General features: G+C 40.5%; 1 protein-coding gene across 2 annotated transcripts; it reads left to right on the plus strand.

Moving 5' to 3' along the window:
• The first annotated feature begins 1,075 nt into the window (after positions 1–1,075).
• LOC131777085 (uncharacterized) lies at positions 1,076–23,605 on the plus strand. 2 transcript variants are annotated; one of them, XM_066171940.1, is made up of 11 exons: positions 1,076–1,092; positions 3,045–3,157; positions 4,412–4,582; positions 7,663–12,005; positions 12,101–14,934; positions 15,155–18,290; positions 19,320–19,508; positions 20,097–20,334; positions 20,772–20,924; positions 21,846–22,005; positions 22,687–23,605. In XM_066171940.1, exons 2-11 carry the CDS (start codon positions 3,082–3,084, stop codon positions 22,964–22,966), a joined length of 11,580 nt encoding a protein of 3,859 aa, XP_066028037.1. In that variant the 5' UTR covers positions 1,076–1,092; positions 3,045–3,081; the 3' UTR covers positions 22,967–23,605. The 2 variants fall into 2 exon arrangements, with proteins under 2 accessions (XP_066028037.1, XP_058949289.2); XM_059093306.2 differs by lacking the exon at positions 1,076–1,092 and adding an exon at positions 1,664–1,743.
• The last annotated feature ends 370 nt before the right edge of the window (positions 23,606–23,975 follow it).

Raw genomic sequence — 23,975 nt, forward strand, 5'->3', positions numbered from 1 at the left:
TTTTCCCTCATTTGCCATCAAGAAAGATCTTCAGTTTAAGAGAGTTGACAGTATTGTCAAATGCAAGACAAACTTTTCCATCGACCTATTGCAGTTCTGACCAATTCTGATCCTCAGCATAAGAGAGCTTGAGAAAGTAAAAAAAACCATGTATTTCAAGGTAATAGTCTATAGGGATGCCAAATGACACAAAAACAATGGAAAGTGAAACTTAGTGTACAAGAGAAGAGTGAAATTACACTGAGTGGTTATTGGGCAATCACAAATCATATGACCCACTTCCGGTGCATTTCTACGTATTGTTGCGACTTAATGTCGGGGGAACTAGTTATCGAGCACACCACGCTCGGCGAAAGGTACCAAGACTCTCGAGCTGTCTTTTTCTGCTTTCTTTAATTACTCGGTTTTCCAGTACATGATTCCACTTACATCCAAGCTTATTTCATTCTGAGTAACTCTAGTTAATCTCTCAGGCTCTCTCACTCTGATTCTCAATGGATACTTCTTCTTCGAATGTGGAATTCTGACTCTACTCTACTGCACACTGTCTACATTCTTCTGGTCTTCTCTTCGCTCTCTCCACTTTCTCTTCTAATTAAACATTAAAGAACATGCCTATATATTCACTACTGACAGATACGGGTGGGCATGCCAGCCGGCTGACCATGGGAGATCACACATTTGTTGTTAGAACGCTAAACCAAACAATTTTACGAGACTTTCCATCTGAACAACAAAGTACTTAATCATAATGCTTTCGTTCAACTGAGCCAACCTCTGACTGCGTTGGTCAAAAGAAGAACTTTCGTGTGGGTCCAAAGCAAGGTCAGTGAACAAATAAAGCACGTCTACTTGAGGAAGTTAGAAAAGGCTGTCACAATTCGGAAACTCATCAGAACAGGTCAAACCCAAATAACTTCGGGATTCGAATTCATGCATTCAACACTTTCTAATTATAAACGATAAATTAAACCATACTGAACTGACTAAAACTAACTGACTTACGGACGGTAAAATAACTAAATGCTTCATAACAGTATCATTATTTTTCAGGGCTTGCTCATTCCATTTTTCTCTGGTTTTCGAATAAAGGTACGTGCATGATAAGGAATGAATTAAGTAAATTTTTAGAGTTATTGCTGTTACAAACAAACAGCCCTTTTTAGAAATTGTTGAAAATGAACTGTCCAATAGCTCATGTCATGAATATGTTCGGTTCTGTCTTAAAAAAACAACAACAACAACAGCAGCAACAACAACTTTTATCTGTACCCTACATTAAATTAAATGATGCAAATATATATATATATATTACATGAAAAATGGATAGGGTTCAGGTTGCCTATAATAACCATTGAGGGCTAAAAAGATAGGGCAGCCTTACTTAGGTTATTGAAATATTATTTTAATAAAGGGTCAGGTACCACACACGCACACACAAAACACAAAACAAAAAAAAACAAAAAAAAGCTAGTAGAAGAAGAAAGACGACAAAAAAAAGCTAACCGGAAGCTATAGCCAGCAATGTTGAATATTGAGACGTATGTTAAAAACAATTCCGAGAAGCTTTTTACCGCGAATTGGACGAAACAAAAGCTTTTGCTTGTTTACGCAATAAACAGCGTATCCGTAACACAAAATATCATATGACACCGTAAACTGCACAATAGGCTTAGTTCAGTGCGGAATCATAATTCAGCGAAGCGCTGTGCTTTTATTTTCCAGCCTCACGGTACTGTGAAGGTAAGAGATCCCTATATGATCTTAAAGAATTTCCACATTTAAATCAAAACGAAAATCCATTTCTCGTTGGTCAATGGGTTGTACTTATTAGACGATGCAGAACGAATTCGCCCGTTGTTGAAAACGAAATTGTCAGACAGGAAGAGAGGTGAATCCAAAAAGCATAACAACGGATACATTCCTGAAAATGTGTAATTTTTACATAGCATGATGATAAGACAAAGAGGATTGCATCGTTTTGAAGTAATCGAATTTCGGTTTCAAATAAGGGGAACTGCCAGCAGTGAAAGTTTCGTGAGTGAGAGTCACCCGGCTATCGATTTCTTTGAGTCACAGTGCAGCATATCATCAGACTCGTGTCGTTTTCTTTCTCAAATTGGCTGTTTTGTAAGCCAATAGCTTGACACCGGTTAATATTGAGAAATTTGAACATTTCATTGTCTCGCTAAAGAATAAATAGATAGCTTGTTTATAGATTTCTTTTGGATCGTTCTAAGAAGTGTCAGAATGATTAAGCATATTTATGTGAACTCGAGAGGAAGGAGGCGTATCTTGTACTATTTTAATTTAGATCACTAAGACATGTCACGCAGTAATCGGTCAGGTCACGTACCTGTGAGTAACGGAAAAATAGCTAGAATTCAAAATCAAAGAAATCACCAGTTTGATCATCATAAACCTCAAGCGACGAGAGGACAACAAGAGAACTTCTGTATTTATTGAAATACTTTACCACAAATCGCAAAAAGAGAAGATGAAGAACGTTCAGCTACAGCCCCAAAATTAGACGTTCCCGTGGAAAAAATAAGTGTGCTTCACCTGCTGGAAATTTCTTGGTTAACTTGAAGTCTGATGTTAAAAACCTTTGATCTGTAGCCAGGTTCTTATATATCTATCGCTTGATTTTTACCTTCACTCTTTGTTTGGTCGGACAATATCCTCAAACATAAACGCGAAAAACAGCCGGCAGACGGCCGCAATGCTAAATAGCAAGATGATGGGCTTATCTTTCATTCAGAATAGGTGTTCACTTCCCGTAGTTGGAAGAAAATCGGACAATGTTTTAGTTTTTAGGTTTTTTATAGACTCCTTACCTGGCAGTCTCATGTGCGCCACTCACGGCTCTGCTGTTGATCCCTCAACGCAAACAAAACCGTGAGACGTACACGAAACTATCACTTATCCAGGCTATGATTATGCAAGGATTTATACACAGAGTTGCAGGCTTCTTCTTCAAATGTCATAGTTCACACGCGCAGTAGGTGCATACATACTGACACTTCTTCATGTACTCTCCTTAGAATGCAGTAATGGCCACTCAGTGAGAGAGACCCAACGATGAGTAACATCAAGGCGTATTTACATGTCGTGTACGCCGCTTTCGGTGACGCCTCCATTTTGGAATTTCAATCAGGTTAGCAGTAAGTAGTAACCGAGTCCTAGTTTCTAAATGCCTACATAGAGACTCAGAAATGTCAGTGATGGATAAGCTATTTCGCGTAAGGATGAGATCTCAGCAGCTGAGAGAATATTTTGATCCTATCGTCTTATATATAGAATAATACATAGGCGCGTAGATATGAAATTTCTCTTCGAGTGTTTAACTCGATAGCCCACGAGTGAGCGCAGCGACAAGTTGAACAAGAAAAGAGAAATTTCATATCTACAAGCAACCACGTATTATTTTGTTTATCATATAAACACAAAAGCCTTTTACTGACAAGAAAAGTCGACTTTATTAATGAATGAAAATAAAAGGATCAACACCGCGGGTAAAAATCGTACAGTGCGTTAGCGCACTCAAGATGAAAACATGCGTTGAATCACTACAGAAACAAACAATGGGCCTAATTTTCATTAAACAAAATTCTCAGTTATTGAATCGGTCCTTACCGACAGAGAATCCTTCAGGTAGACGGCCAAAATCGGCCTGTGGCGAACCTTTTAGTTGTTGATTTTCGTTCTCAGCCGCGAGAAAAGTCATTACCAAAGCCACTGAATACGTAGCTTTCGGTTTTTCTTTTCGTATTTTGGTTTTCTTCCCCTTCTAGGTAGGTTTGAACGACACTGTCTGTAAGCAATACTGATTTTTAAGTGTTTTAGCAGCTATAGTCCAAAAAAATTCCGACAAACGACCTTGGATTGAGAATGGTGAAGGCTTTGCCGTCATTCATCAACCTGAGCGAGTGGCGCGAAAGGCGAATGACGTGTCAGCAGCTGATTGGTTATATCAAACACACCTGGAAAAATATCGTATTTTTTCACGTGTGTTGTTACGGTTTTCCTCAGGGCTGGAAATTCTTGTATAACATCGTAGTTTATGTGATAAATAGAGGATATTACATGGCCGCTCACTCTCACTCGTGAGAGATACTTTCAGCACTAGAAGATAAAATTCGTATCCCCAAGCGGCCACGTGATGTTCTGTTTATTTTATAGATACTGATGAAATTCCTACATAATTTCAAAAGAACCGGCCGCGCGCCTGAGCGGGAAGCTCTCTTGTAATTGGCCAATCATGTTAGTAACCATGGCGACACCAATATCCTCACGCGTGAAAGATAAAAATAATATCTTCACTGCGCACGATGAAGATATGATTTTTTAGTAAAGGAAAAATCCTGGTATTTCATCAGTATCTATATAATAAATTGTTTTATTCTTAAAGGCAACAAGCGTCGATTGTATTTGGTGGATGGGGGCCCAATCCGGTATACTGGTGCAGGGGGAACAGAAGAGAACAGAGCCAAGAAACTGACCAAGCTACAATTAACTCACCCCTACTATCAATATGTTCTTTACACTCTGACGAGTTTGGCAAAGATTCCAAACAGTACAGGTACATGACATGTTATGTTATAACACATAATGGAGCCAAATTGTCTGAAAACTGAAACCACTCTACGTTTAAGTCAAAGCACTCATCATTTAGTCTTCAAATGCTTCCGTGAGTTTAAGAAGGGCAAAAATTGATACGAAATATTTGAAAAAAGGGAGTAATTCAAGTACATCAATTTGCCTGAGAACCAAATTTACATTGAGGAATGATAGCTTTATAATTGGCTCAACTAAAAATTGTAAGTCTACGGATGTTTTTTTTTTGTGGAGTTTTAGTCTTCAACCTCATCCACATCGTCCTCAGAAAAATCATCATCATACATCTCCTCCTCCTCCTCTGCAAGATTGTTGCAATTGCGAAGCCGGCACTAATCGGTGCATTTCAGACCATTTATGAGGCATGTACAGGTGGGTAATTTGCATGATCTTGCATAGGAACAGGAGAAAAACTCAAGAAGAACTCCAGGTGCTGGTTCCCCACTCATCCATTAAATGGATAATTAGGTGAAGGGAATTGAGGGCGGCTTTGTAGACTCCTTCTCCAAACCGCACTGCTTGATAATTTGCCCTCAGGGAGTACATCCGTAAACAGTCTGCACAGGGAGGTAGCTGGTTCTAGTCAACTTGTTTCGCACAAAATAACCTATAACAATAATCATTCCTTAATCAAAAAGCCCCAGACCAGTTAACAAATAAGATAAACAAATAAGGGCATAACTTCCCCATACCAATAACGCAGTTCGTTGACATCAGACGCCTTTGAGGCGAAGTTTTATCCGATGACATCCTGAGCGACTTGAACCTCATTACGGAAAGAAATGTTAATTCCAGTCCAACCGCTAGCTTCTTTTTTTTTTTAATTTTTATTTTTTTATCGTTTATTCAGCCTTCTTGCAGTAGAAACTGAATTACAAGGCGGGTCATAATTTACAAATACTTCTACATTATGCATACATAGAATTATTTTAGATATCAATTAAATATAAATATTAAATATTGTGTAAACATTAAATACTATAAGTAATAAGATAAGTTGCTGTTAAGTATATTACACATGATTCTGATATTTAATAGTACAAAAATTTCCAAATCTAATAGATCTTGAGGAGGTAGGTACAGACACAGTTCTTCCTGCCCTAAAGGCATATGGTCTTGAAAATTGACATCGCGGTACTAAATTTCGTAGTAGGTTAGAAAGTAGTAACTCCGCTTAAGGAAAGTGACGCATGCGTCCTCCCTCCTCTGGCATAGATTAATTAAGCCTGACTTCTTAAGCGCGTCCTCATAACTCATAAACGGGAAAATGATTTTTAGAGCCCTCTTTTGAACCGACTCAATTTGATCACTCAAGTACTGCGTGAGGCCAGCCCATACAGGACTTGCATACTCCAAGACAGATCTGATGATGCTACACTGTAGGTGCTACTACGGTAGACCAAGATAAGCTGCCCATCAGTTAAACCACACTTCTTACGAGCACGTATTGCATATAACCTCTTGTTTCCTTTCTTTACAATATGAAATACATGCTCGTTCCACGTTTTGCTTCTCTTTTGCATAGAGTGGCACCAAAATTCAAAGCCAACTCCTCTTTCTTGCCTCTGCCAAGATCTCCTCAGCAGTTACCTCGACGACATTATTCTCATTAATCTCTACCAAGATTGCTTTTGTTTGAGAAACTTTCGCTAATTCTCGCTTCATTGTTAAAAGACTTCAACATTTCCTGTAATAACTAACTGAGGGAATTTCTCCTTCCTTAGTACTCTCGGCCAAATCAAGTAACGGCGTATAATTTCTAATGGTAGCCTCTCTCAATAATAATTTCCAAGAATCGAGATCTTTAGGGCTAACAAGCAAACTTTCATAATCTGAGCAGTGAATAATACAAATTTCATAAGCTAATAAGTTGTGACTTTTTAAAGCCTAATCTCTTTCCAAGTTTGGCTTCATGTTTTTATTGAAATTTTCTCTCAAATTAAATCATGAATTTTGGCTTTTAGACAAAAATCATAAGTTTGACTTCATGTTTTTTATTGAAATTTTCTCTCAAATTAAATCATGAATTTTGGCTTTTAGACAAAAATCATAAGTTTGACTTCATGTTTTTATTGAAATTTTCTCTCAAATTAAGTCATAAACTTTGGCTTTTAGACAAAAATCATAAGTTTGACTTCATGTTTTTATTGAAATTTTCTCTCAAATTAAATCATAAATTTTGGCTTTTTAGACAAAAATCATAAGTTTGACTTCATGTTTTTATTGAAATTTTCTCTCAAATTAAATCATAAATTTTGGCTTTTGAACAAAAATCATTTTGAAATACTGTACAATGTTGAAGATACTGATTTATTTGATGAAAAAAAAAGGTGGCATTTGAAATAATCGTTTTCTTGTCAGCCCCGTTTCCATGTTAAAGCAGCATTTTTTCAAATAAAAGAGTTCGCAAAGTAGTGTAAGCTACTCTTTCACGATTGCTATCAAGTGAATTTGAAAAGTCTTTCACATAACATTTCATCAGATGACACTCACATTTTCTTCCCCTGAGTGGTACCGAGAACCTACTCTGGCCCATGGACTAAGAGACTTTTTCATGACATTAGCAGCGACGGGAAACGGGAAAACATAATCCTAACTTTGCCCACTCGTCCAGCAATCCTCACACCAATACAGAGGTAGGATTGAAAACGACTTTTCTGGTCACTTTAAACTGAAATATTCGGAGACATAAACGCACGAAGTTCAATTTTCGTCATTCGACGTAAACATCTTGTTAAACCTCCCTAATACGAATGCCAACGGCGAAGAACGAGGAAGATTTTTTGTATACCTATCGCCATAAATGCTTTGATCTAAATAGGTTACGTAAAAAACGTTTCAATGGAGGCTAGTGGTTCCGAAAAAAAAAATATATATATATATTCATAACCTCAATTACAGATTCTTAATCATCGAAAACTATATCATCATATGGTAACGTATAATCGTCTACTCTCACAAATCTTTTTAACTGTCTTTCTTTTTATTGATATCCATTTCCACCTTCCTTGTGACGACTTTGTGTACAAATCCAATCTATGTCAGGAGTCAAACTCGATGGGGCAATCGTCACACATCCACACGCCGATCACTTGGATGGCGTGGAAAGACTCTTTAGGGAGCTCCTCCCCGACGTGTACCAAGAAAGCGTCACATCAGCCAGCCCAGACAAAAGATTGATTTGCAATGGTCCTGTATTACTCACAAGAAAATTTGCTCAGGACGGAAAAGCTTATCGCAGCTTCTCTGAGTTTCTCTTAAAGACGAAATTCGAGATAAGCCTAGACATTGACGACATACAGAATGCTTTCGGAAATGATATTATTTTTTCTTTTCCTACGTCGCCTGGTGTTCTATACCAGCGTCACAAGCCATCCAAAGATGAGAAGCCTCACTTGGAGGAGAAGCAAAGAAGCAAGTTGAAAGGGGGAACTGAGGACAAAGATTTGAACAAATCGAGCATCATTCTTTACACTAAAGAAGGAGGCAAGATCTGTTTGACTGGGGATGCTTACGGCTATGACATTGTGGCAATGCTTCGAGGTCACGAGGCTTATGATCTGGACATCTTCAAGTTACCTCACCACGGGAGCTCTAAGAACAGCATTTTAGGAAAGGTCATGCCCCCTTCATGGGCCTTTCAAAATTTGGCGGCGATGGTGTTACTGTCGTTGAGTCTAAACCAGAAGATCTTATGCGACAAGAACCCTGAAGAGGAGAGAGACCTTGATTACTTTCGTCAGCAGCTAATAAGAGGACCTGGAATGGGAAACGGAGAGGCCGTTCAGCGGATCGCCGACAAGTTCCTTGAGGTAATTAAAAAGCAACTGAAAAACACAACGAAGGAAACACCAGAAGAGTTATTTCACAAAGTGAAAGAGAAGCACCTTGAGGTTCTGGCAGTGCTTCAGCAGCCGTCTGAATGCGTCGACCCATGTAAGAATGTAGAAGCTTTAAGTGGTTTAGCAAACTGGGAGAGTCTGAAGAAAAACGTTGCCGATGATTTAGTTTTTCCATGGGTTTCTACAAATTTAAAGAAGAGGAAGATTGAATGGTGGCCTCTAGTCGTAAGCCTCATGGGTAATGACAATATTTTTCAAGACTACTTTGCCGGAAAAATTGGTATTGATGGCTTTTTTGAGTCCTTCCATTCCAAGACATACTACGTATCTGCCAGCGGAAGATATGAACACCCTTCACCAGATGTCATCAAGGGAATCATAAAAGCTGCCGTGAAAAAGAACAAGCCATGCAGAGTCGTGTTCACCTCTGGGGGAGCCGTTCCGTCTTCATATCTTCCTAATGTAAATAAAGAACCGTTCAAGCAGTGGAATAAGCTTGTCTCTCTTTACTACCTGAAGAATAACGTTTCATTTAAGTTGGACCCCAACGAGGAAATTAATACTGCACCTGTTGGAACAAGCAGATTTGAGAGCGACGACAATGTGCGAATCGATGTTTCCCAGCAACTGGGAAAAAACGATGGATTCACCATCCCACGGAGGTCATTTCTGCCCAACCTTGACCAGTACTATGTCAAAACTAAAGGATCAGATGGAAAACCTCTTTGGCTTGAAGTAAAGAATGACGGGAAACTCTGTCTGACTCCCAGGAAAGGTGCCCAGAATATCCTCAATGTCTCCAATGCTCCATCCATAGCTGGCGACTTAAATCTGATTACCCTTCAGCGCGAGTCTAAAGCGAGTTATCAACGAGACATTTGGCTCGAGAAAGCCTCGGGAGCTGGATTCTTAATCAAAGGATCTCCTGAGGGAAATTACTTTTTTGAAGAAGACGGCTTCCTTAAGTGTACTAATAAAAAAAATAAAGCCATCCCTTTCGTTTTCGACCACAAGACGTTTTCCGGTCCACTAATGGATGAAAGATGGATATCCCTTAAGGAATTCTTGAAGTCACTCGGATCCAAAAGGGACCAAAAAACAATCAATGTTAGAGGTGCACTCGAGCTTTTGCTCGGTCTTTCAAACGTGGAGCGCCTCAGGAAGGAACTACCCGCTGGATCTATCGGATATGAAGCCCTGGATAACGAAGTCGATATGGATTTGTCTATAGTTGAACTTTCATCTTCCGTCGATTGCAAAGTCATTTCAAGCAAAATCCAGGTCTTAACCAAATTGCGCCCTATGATGTTCGACGCGTCCCCAGTTAACACGCTGGAGGTCGTAGTGAAAGATCTATGTTCCAAACCAGACGTGTCTCTTCTGATCACCACGTCTGTTTGCTTTGCCAACTATGCCTTAAATGTTAGCAAGCATATGAAACCGAAAGAACCATCCGTTGATATGTATTTGAATGCGCTTGGAGGTGTGCCACTGGAAAACCGCGACAAATTGACCTTAGGGACAATACTTCAGCGTGTAATGGGATACCTTCCCTTGGAGGCTTTAGCAAAAGCCTTCCCTACGCACCTTCTGGGTTTAGAAATATTTACCTGGAAGGTAGATCGTTTGCTTTCGACAGTTAACTATTTCACCTCTCCATTAGCTGTCGAAGTACTGAATGGAGACTTCTACCTCATTCTTCCTACAGAAAAGAATAAAATCACTTTGGGTGGAGCACTGATTATAGAGTTATCCCAGTGTCATGTCACTGTAAAAAACCCACGCACCGAAAGGAGTGACTTCGTGATAGAGTGTGAAGCTACTATAGGAACAACCGCTGTAAATCTGAGAATAGTACCTACATCGACAGTTGTACCAGAGGTGATTATTTGCTTTTCTGAAAGCGCCAATTTCCTTTCAGTAGTAAAGATGTTAGATCCTCCAGTAAGCATCGAGGAATTAGCGGTCCCCTTACTAAACAAAGTCATCCATGATTTGCAACTTTCCAAGCCAACCATTCGTGTTGTCCAAGATATCCAAAGTTACGACGTGACACGGGTTTCTTCTATGGCTTTTGAGTTTGCGCTTGACAACTTTGCATCAATACTTCCCAACGGTCTTTCTTCACCTCAGGGTAGCCAAGCAACCATCACGATTTTCAATCCACTCAGCAGTCACCCTTATATTGGTTATGAAGTCCAATTTAAGTTAGCTCTTGCCACATCTACAGATGCCAATGCATTCTTGGATTCGAAGTTCTCATTGTGGCCAGTAGATGCTTCCAATCATCACAATTCCCAGGCTTATGCTTGCAGCATTTCGTTGTGTCCAAACCTTCCAGAGATATCGATGCAAACAGCACTTGAAGCTATCGGTCTCGGACAGCAGATGACGTCCATGATGTCCTTCTTTCCGTTTATGGTAAATATCCTGAATGCAATCCTGCTGAATAAAATCACTCTCGATGTAAACTACCAGAAGCGTGCAATCGAATCTTTTTCTCTGTCTCTCTTTGTTCCGCAATGTTCAATTATTGAGGAAAAATTTACCATACAAGAAGCAACCTTTCTGGTGCAGTATGGATGTCATCAATGGTATGCAGAGGCAGAGGTGACGTTGTTGGTGTTTAACAAGTTTACATGCAGAGCTGCATTTTCCTTGCCAAAACCAGGTGTGCCCGGAACTCTAACGTTCAAAAACGGGGATGATTCGTTTACCCTTCATCAGTTCCTTGAAGGCATTGGGTTTTCCGTGTTACACGATCTTCCTGTCATCGATGAAATCCTAGACGTGATGATTTCTAGGGCTGCCATTTCTTTTGAAAACAATAATTCTACATTTAAACTAACTGAGATCGAGGCGGTATTGAGAAAACGAACCCTTTCCATCGGAAGTATTAGTCTTTACAACCTTGAGGCAACAGTGCGTTACGCCGATGTCCAAGGGCGTTCGCCGATGTGCATTTCACTGCGAGGATATCTGAATCCGAAAAGTCACGCAACCTTGACTTTTGATACCGAACGTCGGGAATTGCTGGGACACTACATCTTGGTAGACAATATGTCCACGGATGAGTGCTTGGAGCGTCTCTTTCCAAAGCAAATGGAAGATTGTTCCGGCAGTAATGCATATATGCAGGTCAAATCTTTTCATGTTCAAGAAGTTAACGTAATTTTGAGTTTTCCATCAGAGAAACAGTGGCATTTACGAAGGGTACGTGTGCGAATCGACGGTTCCCTTACACTTGGACCCTTTGTCTTGCACCAGCTTTGTCTAGTATACACGACGGAACTGTCTGGTAACGCTACAAAGCACATCTCAGTCGTCGGGCAATTTAAGAGCAACGACCAGACCCTAAGCTTTACCGTGGAGCTCTCCTCTACAAGCCAGGAAGCAAGCAGTACCATTTTGGAAGCGGTAATCAAGCCAGGTTCTCCAGGGAGACTGACACTGTCATCGTTACTCAGATTTGTGGGGCTGAAGAGTCCAGAGGACGAAGTTCCACAAGTTGATGGATCCCCAGATTTTCTTAACATTGAATTAAAGGTAAATGCTTGTTGCCTTTCGTTGGGTAATTTTCCGCTAGTCTACAACAACTCTATTACAATTTCACGCTCTATTTCTCTTGATGTTACTTTTAGGAAGCGTGTCTTCAGTTTGAAGCATCCCCATTTCGTATTCGTAAGATGGATGCTGTAGTCAAGACGACAGCAGCGATAACAGTACTCGAGAAGCCGCTCATTCAACTTCACGAGGCAAGACTTGAGTATCATCAGGACGAAACAAAAGATCCTGCACAAGTACAAATCTTTATCGCCGGAATTTTTAGCATCGGCAAACTCCCCTTAAAAGTTACGTTCAAAAGAGACAAGCAGTTAGGATTGGTGCTGGAAGGTCTCTTTAATAAGGCAGACCACTCAACGAAAGTCGATTTTGAGGAGATGGCCAACCAGATATCTCCTAACGTACCTTTCAGTCTTCCTAGGAGTGTTGCATTAAGCTCTTTCCTTTTCAGATTAGAAAAAGGTGAAGAAACAACTTCCCTCAAATTAGAAGGTGAATCCCATAGCAACTGGTCCCTCGATGCTGGATTTAGTACCTTAACTGTTCACAATCTCGGTGGCAAGGTACATTTTAAGAGAGAACGTAGTTCCAATGCGTGGAGCGGCTCCGTTTCTCTTAATGGAAAGGTTCTCGTACAAGACACCTTAGATGTGGCTGTTGAAGTGTACCATAACAGCAAAGGTGAAACAGTTCTACATGGCACTGTGCAAAATCCAGCAGATATTGACCTGGACGTCATAACTAAATCATTTGCTACTAGTTCGGATTCTTCAAATTCATGGAAAGGACTTCTTCCTCACGAAACTGATGCCACTGTACGCTGTCCCAGGTTCAACAGAGCGTCTTTGTCTGTAAATGTGTCGAAGAGATTACTTCTATTTTTCGGAACTGTCGCTGGGTTTGGAACAGGATTGCTGATAGTCAAGAAAACAGCCTCTGGCGAGAATTCTCCTCGGTACGGTTTCCTGTTCGGTCTAAGCCTCGGAAATGATTTCAGATTTTCCTTGATCAATGAGAGTCTTAACGTTGTTGATGAGGTCATTTTGGTGCAGAACGCAAACTTATGCGTGATTTCAAAGGAGTTTGAGCAGCTGACAGTCGCAGAAATGTTGAAAGAAATTTCTGAGCTTGAGGACATTGAGAAGAAACAACTAATGGCCGACTTACCTTTCACCAACCTAGAAAGCCAAAGCATCTCAGATCAAAAAATGAGAAGTGGAATGACTGTTTTTGCGAAGATAGACTTTTCCAAAGGAGAATCGAAGTTGTTGTCAAACGTCACCAAAATTCAAGAGAGACAGAATCACTCAGAAATTGTTCTTTTTGCCCACATTGCTGAGAATGGGAGTGACACAGAGTTTATGGCTCACATTCCCCAAATGGAGATCTTTGGTGGACACCTACAATTTCACGGAATTACCCTGATGTACCAGCCATCAAAGGAGAAGACTTTGAGCTTGAAAGGAATGATGGGCTTGACATTAACTGAAGATTCTCAGCCGATTACATTTAGGGGAGGATTGGAGATCTCGGAATCGAAGGCCGATTTTACTATGGAAGCTGAATTTGATCCAGGAACCATACGCGAGCCATTAGGAATGTTTGGAATTTCAATTGAGGATCCAGAACTTCATCTCAGCTGGAGGTTTGATCAAGATGAGAAGGAGTCGATTGTTCCTGTTTGTAGCATAAGTGGCACGGTCAAATTCTATAAATCCGGTTCAACAAGGGAGGACAAACCTGTTACGGCGCTGACAGGATCTATCTTTCTCCAAGAAGGCAGACCTGTAGTAGCGATGGTGTCGCTCGATTTCAGCTACCCCTTGAGTATTGATGACCTTTTCGCTGCCTTGTTTGAAAGACAATGGCCTTCGGGATATCTGGATATAGGCTTTAAAAAGGGAGAAATTTATTATGCAAAATCTAACGTGGAAATAAATGGAAAGACATTCCAGGAAGGTTTCAAAGGTGAGACTGAGATAGAGGTCTTTGACTATGCTTTTGGAGTCGAACTGTCAATAGACGAAAGAGGTATGCGCATTAAAGGATCTACCAAGTTTGAAATTGATCTGGTTTTTGCAACACTTACTGGGAAGAACTTTGGAGACGACGAGGGTCCAGAAATCGAGATATCTCGCTACGAAGGTCAACCAGAGTTCCAATTACAAACCGGCGTTAAACTCCTTCAAGAAAAACTTGGTTCTTGTGTATTGGGTTATCATGTGAACCAAAAATGCTTTGTTGGACAAGTAACCTACAATGGCGAGCTTCTCGGGGTCTCCCATCCCTCTGTCGAGTTTGAATGGAGCCAGAAAGTTGGATTCAAGATTCGAAATTGGCCTGTCATTCTTGAATTACAGAAACTCATCGATTTCGCGAAGGAGTTTGAGAAACTAAGCCAACTCATCGATAGCCCGTGTGAGAAGCTTATTGGACTTGCATTTGACAAGGTCGTCACTTCGAGGTGTAGGCTTAATGTGCAGCAGACGTCGGTAAAGTGTTCCAGTAATCTGAATGCCTGGTTTGCGTTAAAGTTGCAGGGGCATCTTGATATCATGATCGATACTGACGAGCCTTCTCTTACCATTGATTTCCCAGAGATGGTGGTAACGATAACGAAGCCTTCCCGAGAATTCCGGTTGAGCGACTTACCTGGGTTTTTAATCCAAGAGATTGCGAAAAACTCCCTGCAGATTGCTAAACAAATCTTCTCTCAGCCGAAACAGTTAACCAAGTTTATGGCAGCCTTTGGTGGTATTAAGCTCTCACGTAAAGTCCTCTCAGGTCTTATCTGTCGTGGAGCACACAGCCCCAATCTGACAGATCTAGCTGAGAAGACACTCGAAACCATGGTGGAAGAAGTATCAAATGTCGAGAAGGCCTTGGAGACTGCCTCGAGAGGGCTTGCCTCGTAAGTCTACTCCTCATAATCGTTTAAATGAGCAATCAAGCGGAAAAAGAACGTACTTTTAGAAACGAATATCTGAATAAGACATTTTTTCGAGAGACCTATGCACTTATAATTTTATCGATCCATCCTTTCTTTAGCAGATCATTTAAATTTTCAGTTAGACTATGCGGAAGAACCCTTAATGTAATGATTGTAATGATTTCCCTCTTTTTCCCTGTAGAGTGGCTGAGGGAGGAGCAACTTTAGCAGAGCTCGCTGTCAGCGCTGCATCCGTCATAGCTCAAGTTTCTGTCGTAGTTGCAGGACTGGGGGCTTTAATGTCCTTCATAAAAGGCATCATCAGCTTTTTCACTGGGAAGTCCAAAGAGCTAAAAAAGGCAGAGAAAAGGAAAGAAGAAGCGGAAAGAAAAGAAGCAGAAGCTAGGAAAATTGTTCATGATCGGCTAACTGTTTCAGGCCTGACAATTTTCCTTCCAGAACTAGATGAAGTTGTCGTTTACTGGAAACCTCTAGAACCAAATGTAAAGTACAATGTGAGACTTTCGCGATTTGATATCGGAGAAATGGAGACAATTCTTTTAGACAAGACCACCGAAGACAACAAAGTCAACTGCAAAGGTACCACAGTTAAGTACAACAGCAAAATTTTCAAAGTGTCTGTTCAGGCTGTCTACCTTCACGATAATATAATGTTTGAAGGAAAAGAGCAATTGGTATCAGAAGAAGTAAAACCTTTCCTTCCTCAGCCGTCACAACTTGAGGCTCAATCAAGGCGTGATGGAAGGGAGGTGCACGTCAGATTCTCTCAAGTCAAGTACGCAGTTGATTACAAAGCTGAAGTCATAACCTGTGACGGTACCATAGTCGGAAGTGCCATCGTAGATGGGCATTCCGGAAAAGAAGAGATAACTTACGCTTTTTACGCAGAAAAACTTACTTCTGGAGCTCCCGGTGAGACTCGCGTTCGTGTTTGTGCTCAGGCACAGGACGCAGTGCCAGGAGAATTCAGATATTCACCGGAACTTTACCTCGTAGCGGCACCCAATGATCTTCATGTCACGTACGAATCAAAGCCACAGCAACTGAAAATTGAATGGAAAGTGAGCAACACCCAAAACATCGCACGATTCCTCTGTGAGATAAATTCAGTGGAGACAAACAACGTGATCTATTCAAGAGAGGTGGCAAGGCCAACGGGAGACAATCTCAAATCTATTGTTAAAGTACAGGTCAGTGAAATAGCTGATCGTGCAAGATCTCCTTATGATATTCGTTTATGTTCCTTAGGGGAAAAATCAACGCTTGCAAGTGTCTTTGTCAGTTATAAAGAGAAACTGTCCTTCCTTCCTGATGTTCAAGGTGTATTTCCGTCGTACGACCCTCAGAGAAATGAACTTACCGTTACCTGGAGACCTGTTACAGGAGCAACAATGTATGAAATTAGCATAAGGGAGAAGGAAAGCAATTCGAGCGTTGCGAAAAAGCTAATTTGCGAAGAGAAGAAAGACGAGGTGGTGTTTGAAATGGATGAAATAAAGATGAAAACTGGTTTGATGTACGTTGTGTCGGTGATTGCCCAAGGAATGGACATCCTTCATCTTCCAAGTGTACCATCTACCTCAAGCACAGAGTTTTCCCAACTGCCGAAACCTGCCTCTGTCATTCAGGAATACTCATTCAAAGATAGATTGCTAAAGGTCGCTTTCAAATCGGTTCCTGGTGCAGGATCTCATGTGATTGAAGTTTTCAGTAAGACTACGCCTTCCAAAATAGCAGGCAGACATGTCGTTCAGAAGCCACATAGTACTTGGTACCCAACAGCTACCTATTCTTTTGAAGTCGATAAAATGTGCTTTAGCGATGGTGGTCCTTTTGCGACAAGGGTCGTTGCAATAGGTAATGCGAAGTTGATGAACAGTCCACCCTCTTTGAGCCCGACCCAGTTAAAAAGCGGGGATGCCCCGGAAAGCGTTTCCTTGAAGTATAACATCCAGTCCAGACAGTTGGAGTCGGTCATCTCTTCTAAACCTGGACACTTCACTTTGTCGTTAGAGGATACTGCTCACAGAAGTAACAAACTGAACAAGCAAGACTTTGTCGTCAAACAAGATGTTGGAGATCGGTTGCTTCATCAAACTCTCTTTAAGTTTCCTATCTACCCAGCGGACGAACCGCAAGGTGCAGTATATCAAGTTCTCGTTGTGAACATTGGGGATCAAAATAATTTGCCTAGTGAGGTAAAAAAGTCAAACGAAGTGAGTTTGTTAAATCCACCTGCTTCTGTAGCACAGGAATATAAAAACAGAGTCTTCACTGTTGCCTGGAAATCCGTTCAATCTGCAGCTGGGTATAGCATCAAAGTCTTTAACTCTAAGACTGAATGCATAGCTTCTGAAGAGAGAGTGACCCACGATTTGTGTCAAGTTGGAAACCAGATGAAGAAGGAATTTGACGTATTATCGATGTTGTTAGAATCCAATGGGCTCTACAAATCACTGGTATTGGTGCTAGGAGATGAGGTCAACATTGGAGGAGCGAGCACAAAGTCTGAATCAACTATTCCGTCTTGCTCCTCACCTATAGACGTCAATATTACCTTTAACAACGATACACGTCGCATGATCGTAAGCTGTATATGTTCCACCGACGGAACTGTAAGACTTGGAGTTATTGACGCTACCAAAGTGAAAACGAAAGAAGGCGATATCCAAGAGGCACTGCTGGGATGTAAAGAGTTAAAGTGTCACGGAGGAGGAAAGGAGGTCATCGAATTCGATGAAAGTGTCTTAATTACTTCCATTGATGGTCGCCACAAAGGGGTTGCTCAGATGATCGAAACACAAGCGCAGTTATATCTTCCAAGTGCCTTTTCCTTCTCTCAGGAAGAAGTGGCCTGGTTGAGGCCAGCTTTACCAATCCACATGACATTCGATCCAGGAAGTTCAACTCTGAAGATAACTTGGACTCCTGTCAATCTAGCTCTTCGATATTTGATAGAAGTAATGCAAACAAGGGAGGAGAAGAATGGAACTACCACTCTTATTCCATTTTCAGACGAGGTGCCGAAAGATGCTATCTCTTGCAGCATCAACACAGAAAATTTCCCCGTAAAGGGGATTGACAAGTTTGTGGCCAAAGTCCAGCCAAAAGGAAATCAGGGCCTAGTTATTTCACTTCACTCTATCGGTTACTCTTCGGAGACTCTGGTTTGCGAAGAATCTCCAACCAATGTTGACGTTTCACAAGTTGACAACAAATGTGTTAAAGTGTGCTGGGAAGGATATTCGTCCAAAAATTTCGAAGTGAGCGTTTGGAAAATGTCAGACTCAGGCTGTCAAAAAAAAGGAGCACGTAAGGTAAACTACTCTACTAAAAGACGTGTTTTCATGCATGCTGCTTGTACATATCCCTTTCTACCATGATTTTTTGAAGCCTTAGCACGCAAGAAAAACCTTGACCTTGATGTTTAGGCTGTATTTCAAGGGGAGGGTAAATATCTGTGTAACGACAGTTTTGTCAGGAGTTCATTTCTATGCCCGATTCTCGGGTCGCAGAGGACGTCTCGCTCAACATCGGTCATTTATCGCCCACAATGCGGTTGTGTTCGGTGACTTGTGCTTGTAGTGCTCAGCTCAGCATAACTGGTTGCATATGCTGAACCAGATTTCTCTGATGGTCTGCATAGTTAAGGTTTGGGAATACTCAAGTCTCTTTATAAGTTTTACTAGCCATTATTCCGACGATTGTCAATTGGTGTTTCATTCTTCTGACACATCTTTGGTCAGTAAATTTTTGGGAACAGAAACCTGTTTTTCACTAATTGGATTTAGCCAAATCTTTCTCCGACCTTAAAATGACGTGGTAATTGGTAGGGGAACTCAATTGCCATTTTCTCATTTCCCTCTCAACGTGCGTTTTTGCGCGAACATTGTGAATAGATTGCAAGCTTCAAGTGAGTCAGTCATTATACGTTCTCACAAACTGTAAACGATGAACGATGGTCGAAACGTTCACGCTCTGTAATTTTACTGCAGGCCGACATGGCAAACATTTTCACCAAGAAAACCAAATAGGAGCGCTCGGCCACTGTGTTACGTCGTTATTTCTTGCTACTCAATTCATACCATATCACGAGGCACCAGTCACACAACAAGCCGTTTATCATTCTAACCGCAAAGAGATTGATACGGCTGATACTGCACCTAAAAAGCCAGCGATTCAATAGTTCTAACCTGACAGTAAAAATATTTTTTAACAATGACTCATCCAGATTAAGCAAAAGGCTAGAACTGAAAGCTTTAACGCTTTTTTGAGTACTCCTAAATAATATTAGGACATTGTCTCTTTAAATTAATCCTTTATTCGGAATTTGTTTCAAAATCTAGACAACCAGCCACCAGTTGACATCAACAGCTGAAGCTCTAGGCATGTCTTCCCCGGGCTGGTACAGATTTGGAGTTCGATCAGAGGGGTCGACCCACAAATTACACAGTGTTTATACAGAGGCTGATTTCTTGGCTATCATCATGGACGCTCCAATTGCTATTGCCATGCGGAAAAGTTCTGCAGTAACAGTAAGTCATGAGCAGTCTGCTGGTAGGATTAAGTTATTTGTCACCGGACATTAATGCCGTTTTGTCAGTTGGTAATTTCGTATTACTAGTTGTCACTACACAGTGTCTAGAACATCTTATCATTTTTTAATTCAGGGGTATAGGTTAACATGAAATCGATCGTCCACTTTTGAAACTCTGCCTGGATAAATCTTAGAATAATAGAAGTTCCGTTTCTTGCGCTGTAGTACTCGGAAATAACATCTTCCATACCTGTAGCGCAATAACTTATGTCCACTATTTTGTACGAATTTATACAATCCCACACATTTCAGCGTGAACTCAGGCGCTCGTATTAATTGAAATCGTAGCACAATAATGATGAGGTTTTTTTACCAGTAAGTACTCATGAGAATTTCATGCATGTGGGATTTGCCATTGTAGAGAAAGTTGAAAAGCATATGTGAGAAATTTTCTCCTGTGCAAAAAAATATACAAAGGAATTAACTTGCTCATCAACTGGTTCTTAAAGCGTAAACTTTGGCATACGCATGCGCTTGAGTTGAGACTGTCGGCGGAGTCTGTTTATGTTTCCTTTGCATATTTCAGCTACAGTGGGTTCCTGTTGACAACATTCGAACTCAAGATTATTCAAAGTACGTCATCTCCTACCGCGAACACGACGAAGATTCAGACTGGAGACAGGCAGATGCAGAATTATCGGCGACAGAGAAAATACTCGAAGATTTGACACCCGACAGGGACTATTTATTCTGTATCTCTGTAGCGAGTGCCACACGAGGAATTGGCATTAGAAGCCCAGCTACCTCTGTTCACACTGATGCCGGTAATTGAATTCTGTTTGTGATTTCATGATCACCTTTTTGTCCGTTAAATCTTAGGAGTTCCAGCCAAAATGCTCTTATTCATTACTCAGACAGGTAAAGAGAAAAGCGCTTACATAAGAAATTTTTTAACTGCAACAGGGCAATCTTGAATCAACTACTTTGCTTTTTTATCTTCATAAATCTTATGAGCTCCAGCCAAAATGCTCTTATTCATTACTCAGACAGGTAAAGAGAAAAGCGCTTACATAAGACATTTTTAACTGCAACAGGGCAATCTTGACTCAACTACTTTGCTTTTTTCAAATTCTTTTAATCTCATTTAAAATTAACTCCAAGAAAGAGAAAATTTATGAAACCAACCTTTCACGCAATGCCACCTTAAGGTGGTCTACGTGCCTTTTAAATTCCGTCTTGTTTTGTTTTATACATTTTATAGCCGTCGGACTGCAAGGTAATTTGTTGGAAAATCCAAACTTTGCACCTGCGACAGGATGGAACGAAAGGGGCTTTGCATATGACATTATCACATGCCCTTGGTATTTGATACAGCCTTCACTGAACCAATACAGACTAGAGAGTGCACCTTGTGGTAAGAAAAACAGTGTAAATGTACAAGTTGAGTATACAATGGAAATGCACTAAGCGACACTATAGCCAATTCACAGGTTATACCTCCAAGTCAGGGATATATGACATTATGTAGAAGACTGAAGAAATGTAAAATGGTTTCCGTGTTTACATAGCCTGATGTAAACACGCGGGAGGTTGGGACATTTCTTTTATAAAATAACTAATAAAAGAGCCTCTTCTTGCAACGAAGGAAAGCGACGTGCTTTTTGTTGTTGTTCATTTGGCTTTTCGGCCGTTTCTTGAATACTAGAAAATTAAGCTCCAAAGAAAAATTAGGAAAATCTTCTTCCATTACTGTACTCAAAACAAACTTAAAGAAACTGAGTTACTGCTAAATAAATAGCAGGGAGAACTCCGCGAGAAGATTCAGTATGAAAACCGTGTTTACATACGCTCATGTAAAATGGTTTTATGGCCAATCAGAGCGCGCGTACTATTTGAATTATTTTATAAAAACATATTTAAATCGCAATTCGTTCAAACAATAGACTTTGGACAAGAAAAATTCCCTGCAATAAAAGGATTAATTGAGCCTGAGAAGATAAACCGAAAAGGTAATAGTTGAAAAGAAAAGTTAATAGGTTGCAAAATATCAGAGAAATATCTGATAACAAAAATAATCCTGTACAAAATCAAGTGGACGGCAAATCAAAATTAAACTAATGTATCTTGAAGTCTTCACAAACCATTGTAGTAAATCGTTTCATTAGCGCACCATTTACACAAGGTGGTAATATCTTTCGATTATTTAAACCAAAGCAGACCTGAACGCTATCAATCGTTAGTAATTACCTCGAATTACCCTTAAGACAATTTTTCGTTAACGTTTTACAGCACCGGTTCTATTTTCATGATGATTTTGTCTTTTCATGTGTTCTAGATACTGATGACTGGCCAGAAGAGAACAGAAACAATTGCTGGTGTATTGCAGCAGCTAGCGGACCCAGCAGTTGGAGAACTCAAACAATCAATCTCCTCGATCAAGGCTTTATTCCTGAGTATCTGGACGAAATGAAGCCAGCAATTAAAGTCTACGAGTGGTGAGTTGGAAATTTAGCTTGTTTGTCTATATAAAGTACGACAATTTACCCCCCCCCCCCCGCCTAGCAAGTAACAACAGCAATAAGCAAATGTAGATTTCGACAAGCCTAACCAACCAATGAAAAATCAAAAGGAACGTATGCAACAGCCTTTAATGCAGGATAACATGAGGGACCATTGGCTGCTGAGAGGTCGGTGCGAACTCCTCAGACCCAGACTTCTTACGAAACTCAGGATTTGCGGTATATTAGTCTTTAGTTACGCTATAAAGAGACAATGCACTGTCGGTCTCCTCCATTATGACTTTGCTTCTTTCATTTTTTTCTTTTCATTTAACTTCCTTCGTTTCTCTCTCTTGGAGGCGCGGTGGCCCCATGGTTATTGCGTTCGACTCCGGATCGAGTGGTCCGGGTTCAAGCCCTGGCCAGGGTCATTGTGTTGTGTTCTTAGGCAAAACACTTTACTCTCACAGTGCTTCTCTTCACCCAGGTGTACAAATGGGTACCAGCAAATATGCTGGGGGTAACCCCGTGATGGACTAGCATCCCATCCAGGGGGGAGTAGCAATACTCCTAGCCGCTTCGTGCTAATGAAACCGGCCGGTTAAGCGCCGGTCCCATGGGCCACTTGGGCCTGTATAAAGGCTTTGCTTACTTACTTTGTTTCTTTCTCTCCTGCAGGTTTGCCATCAAGGAAGGTTGCAGTGGTGGATATTTTATCAAAGTGTCGCTTCTTGACGATAAAAAGAGGGAACTTCCGGGAGAAACACCATTTTTAGCTCATAGGCAAGTTGCACTAAGTGATGGTACTTGGGAGCGCTTGGGACACGTTTTTGATAATTATCCCTCTGGATTAAGGTTCATACGATTTGAGGATGTTCTTGATTGCCTGGGGAATCACGGCCAGGGTTATGCTCTGAAAGTTTATGGAGCCACCGTGAAGTTCTCTTCAGGGGAATGAAAACAGCGGTGGGATTCCTTTTGGCGTGTTTATAGTTACTAATACCAATACTACCAATAGCCATACAATTGTTTGCTCTGCTATTACTTAAATAAAACAAATAGACGAAAATTGACTTAGATAAGTTGAATTGTGGAAAGTAAATACTTGCAACGCAAAACGTTTTAAATTAGGTTCTAAAAAATACACACTAACTGAGTTTGGGTTTCGAGATGGTGAAATTGTTTCCTTGGGAAGAATTAGTTAACTTTTCTATTTCGTAAAGCTACCTTTTTTATTGTTAAAAGCAAATACAGAATGGAGGGGTTATTTTTTAGATATTAGGTTGTCTGACTCAGGTTGCTCAGCTCAAAGCCTGTTTTTGATCGAGTGGAAATCAGAGTGGGTCTTGGAGCCGGCGCCCACTCGTTTTTTCTCGCGCAACAGTAGTTTCAAATCTTAGGGCAAGCATGAATATTGAAACAAAGAAAAAGGAACGGGTACAAATATTAAGATTTAATTTTTATAGTTGGTATAAGTGGTGTGAACAACTGGTATAAACTTAATTTTTGTTATTTCCATCAACTACTATGTAGATCTTGTACTTTTATTTGTATCATTATTATTTTTATATATTAGATAAAGATTGAGGCTTGATTAAATGAGAAGATGAAACTATGGCTACATTTGCAATGTAATTATCCCCAAGCTAAAAAGATTAAATGATTCTTCTATTCGTTGAAGAACGTTAGTAGTACATGAAGTACAGACGCAACTGATGGTATTAATGTCAAATTTTGCAGTTAATTGTTATTGTTAAATCAAATCTCTTGTGGCCGCAATTCCGCGCTCAAATGCGTGGGAATACGTGTCAACAATCTGACTCAGCCCATTTTTATAAATAAGATTGCAGAAAAACACCACTGTAGAAGTCAAGCAACAAATATGAAACGTCAAAAAAACGACAACGCCATATAAGCGTGAAAAAAAAAACAAAAAAAGAGGGGAGAAAATCTCGCTTTCAAAAAAT

The sequence above is a fragment of the Pocillopora verrucosa genome, chromosome 9 (assembly GCF_036669915.1).
Source record: "Pocillopora verrucosa isolate sample1 chromosome 9, ASM3666991v2, whole genome shotgun sequence".
Classification (NCBI taxonomy): Eukaryota; Metazoa; Cnidaria; class Anthozoa; order Scleractinia; family Pocilloporidae; genus Pocillopora; species Pocillopora verrucosa.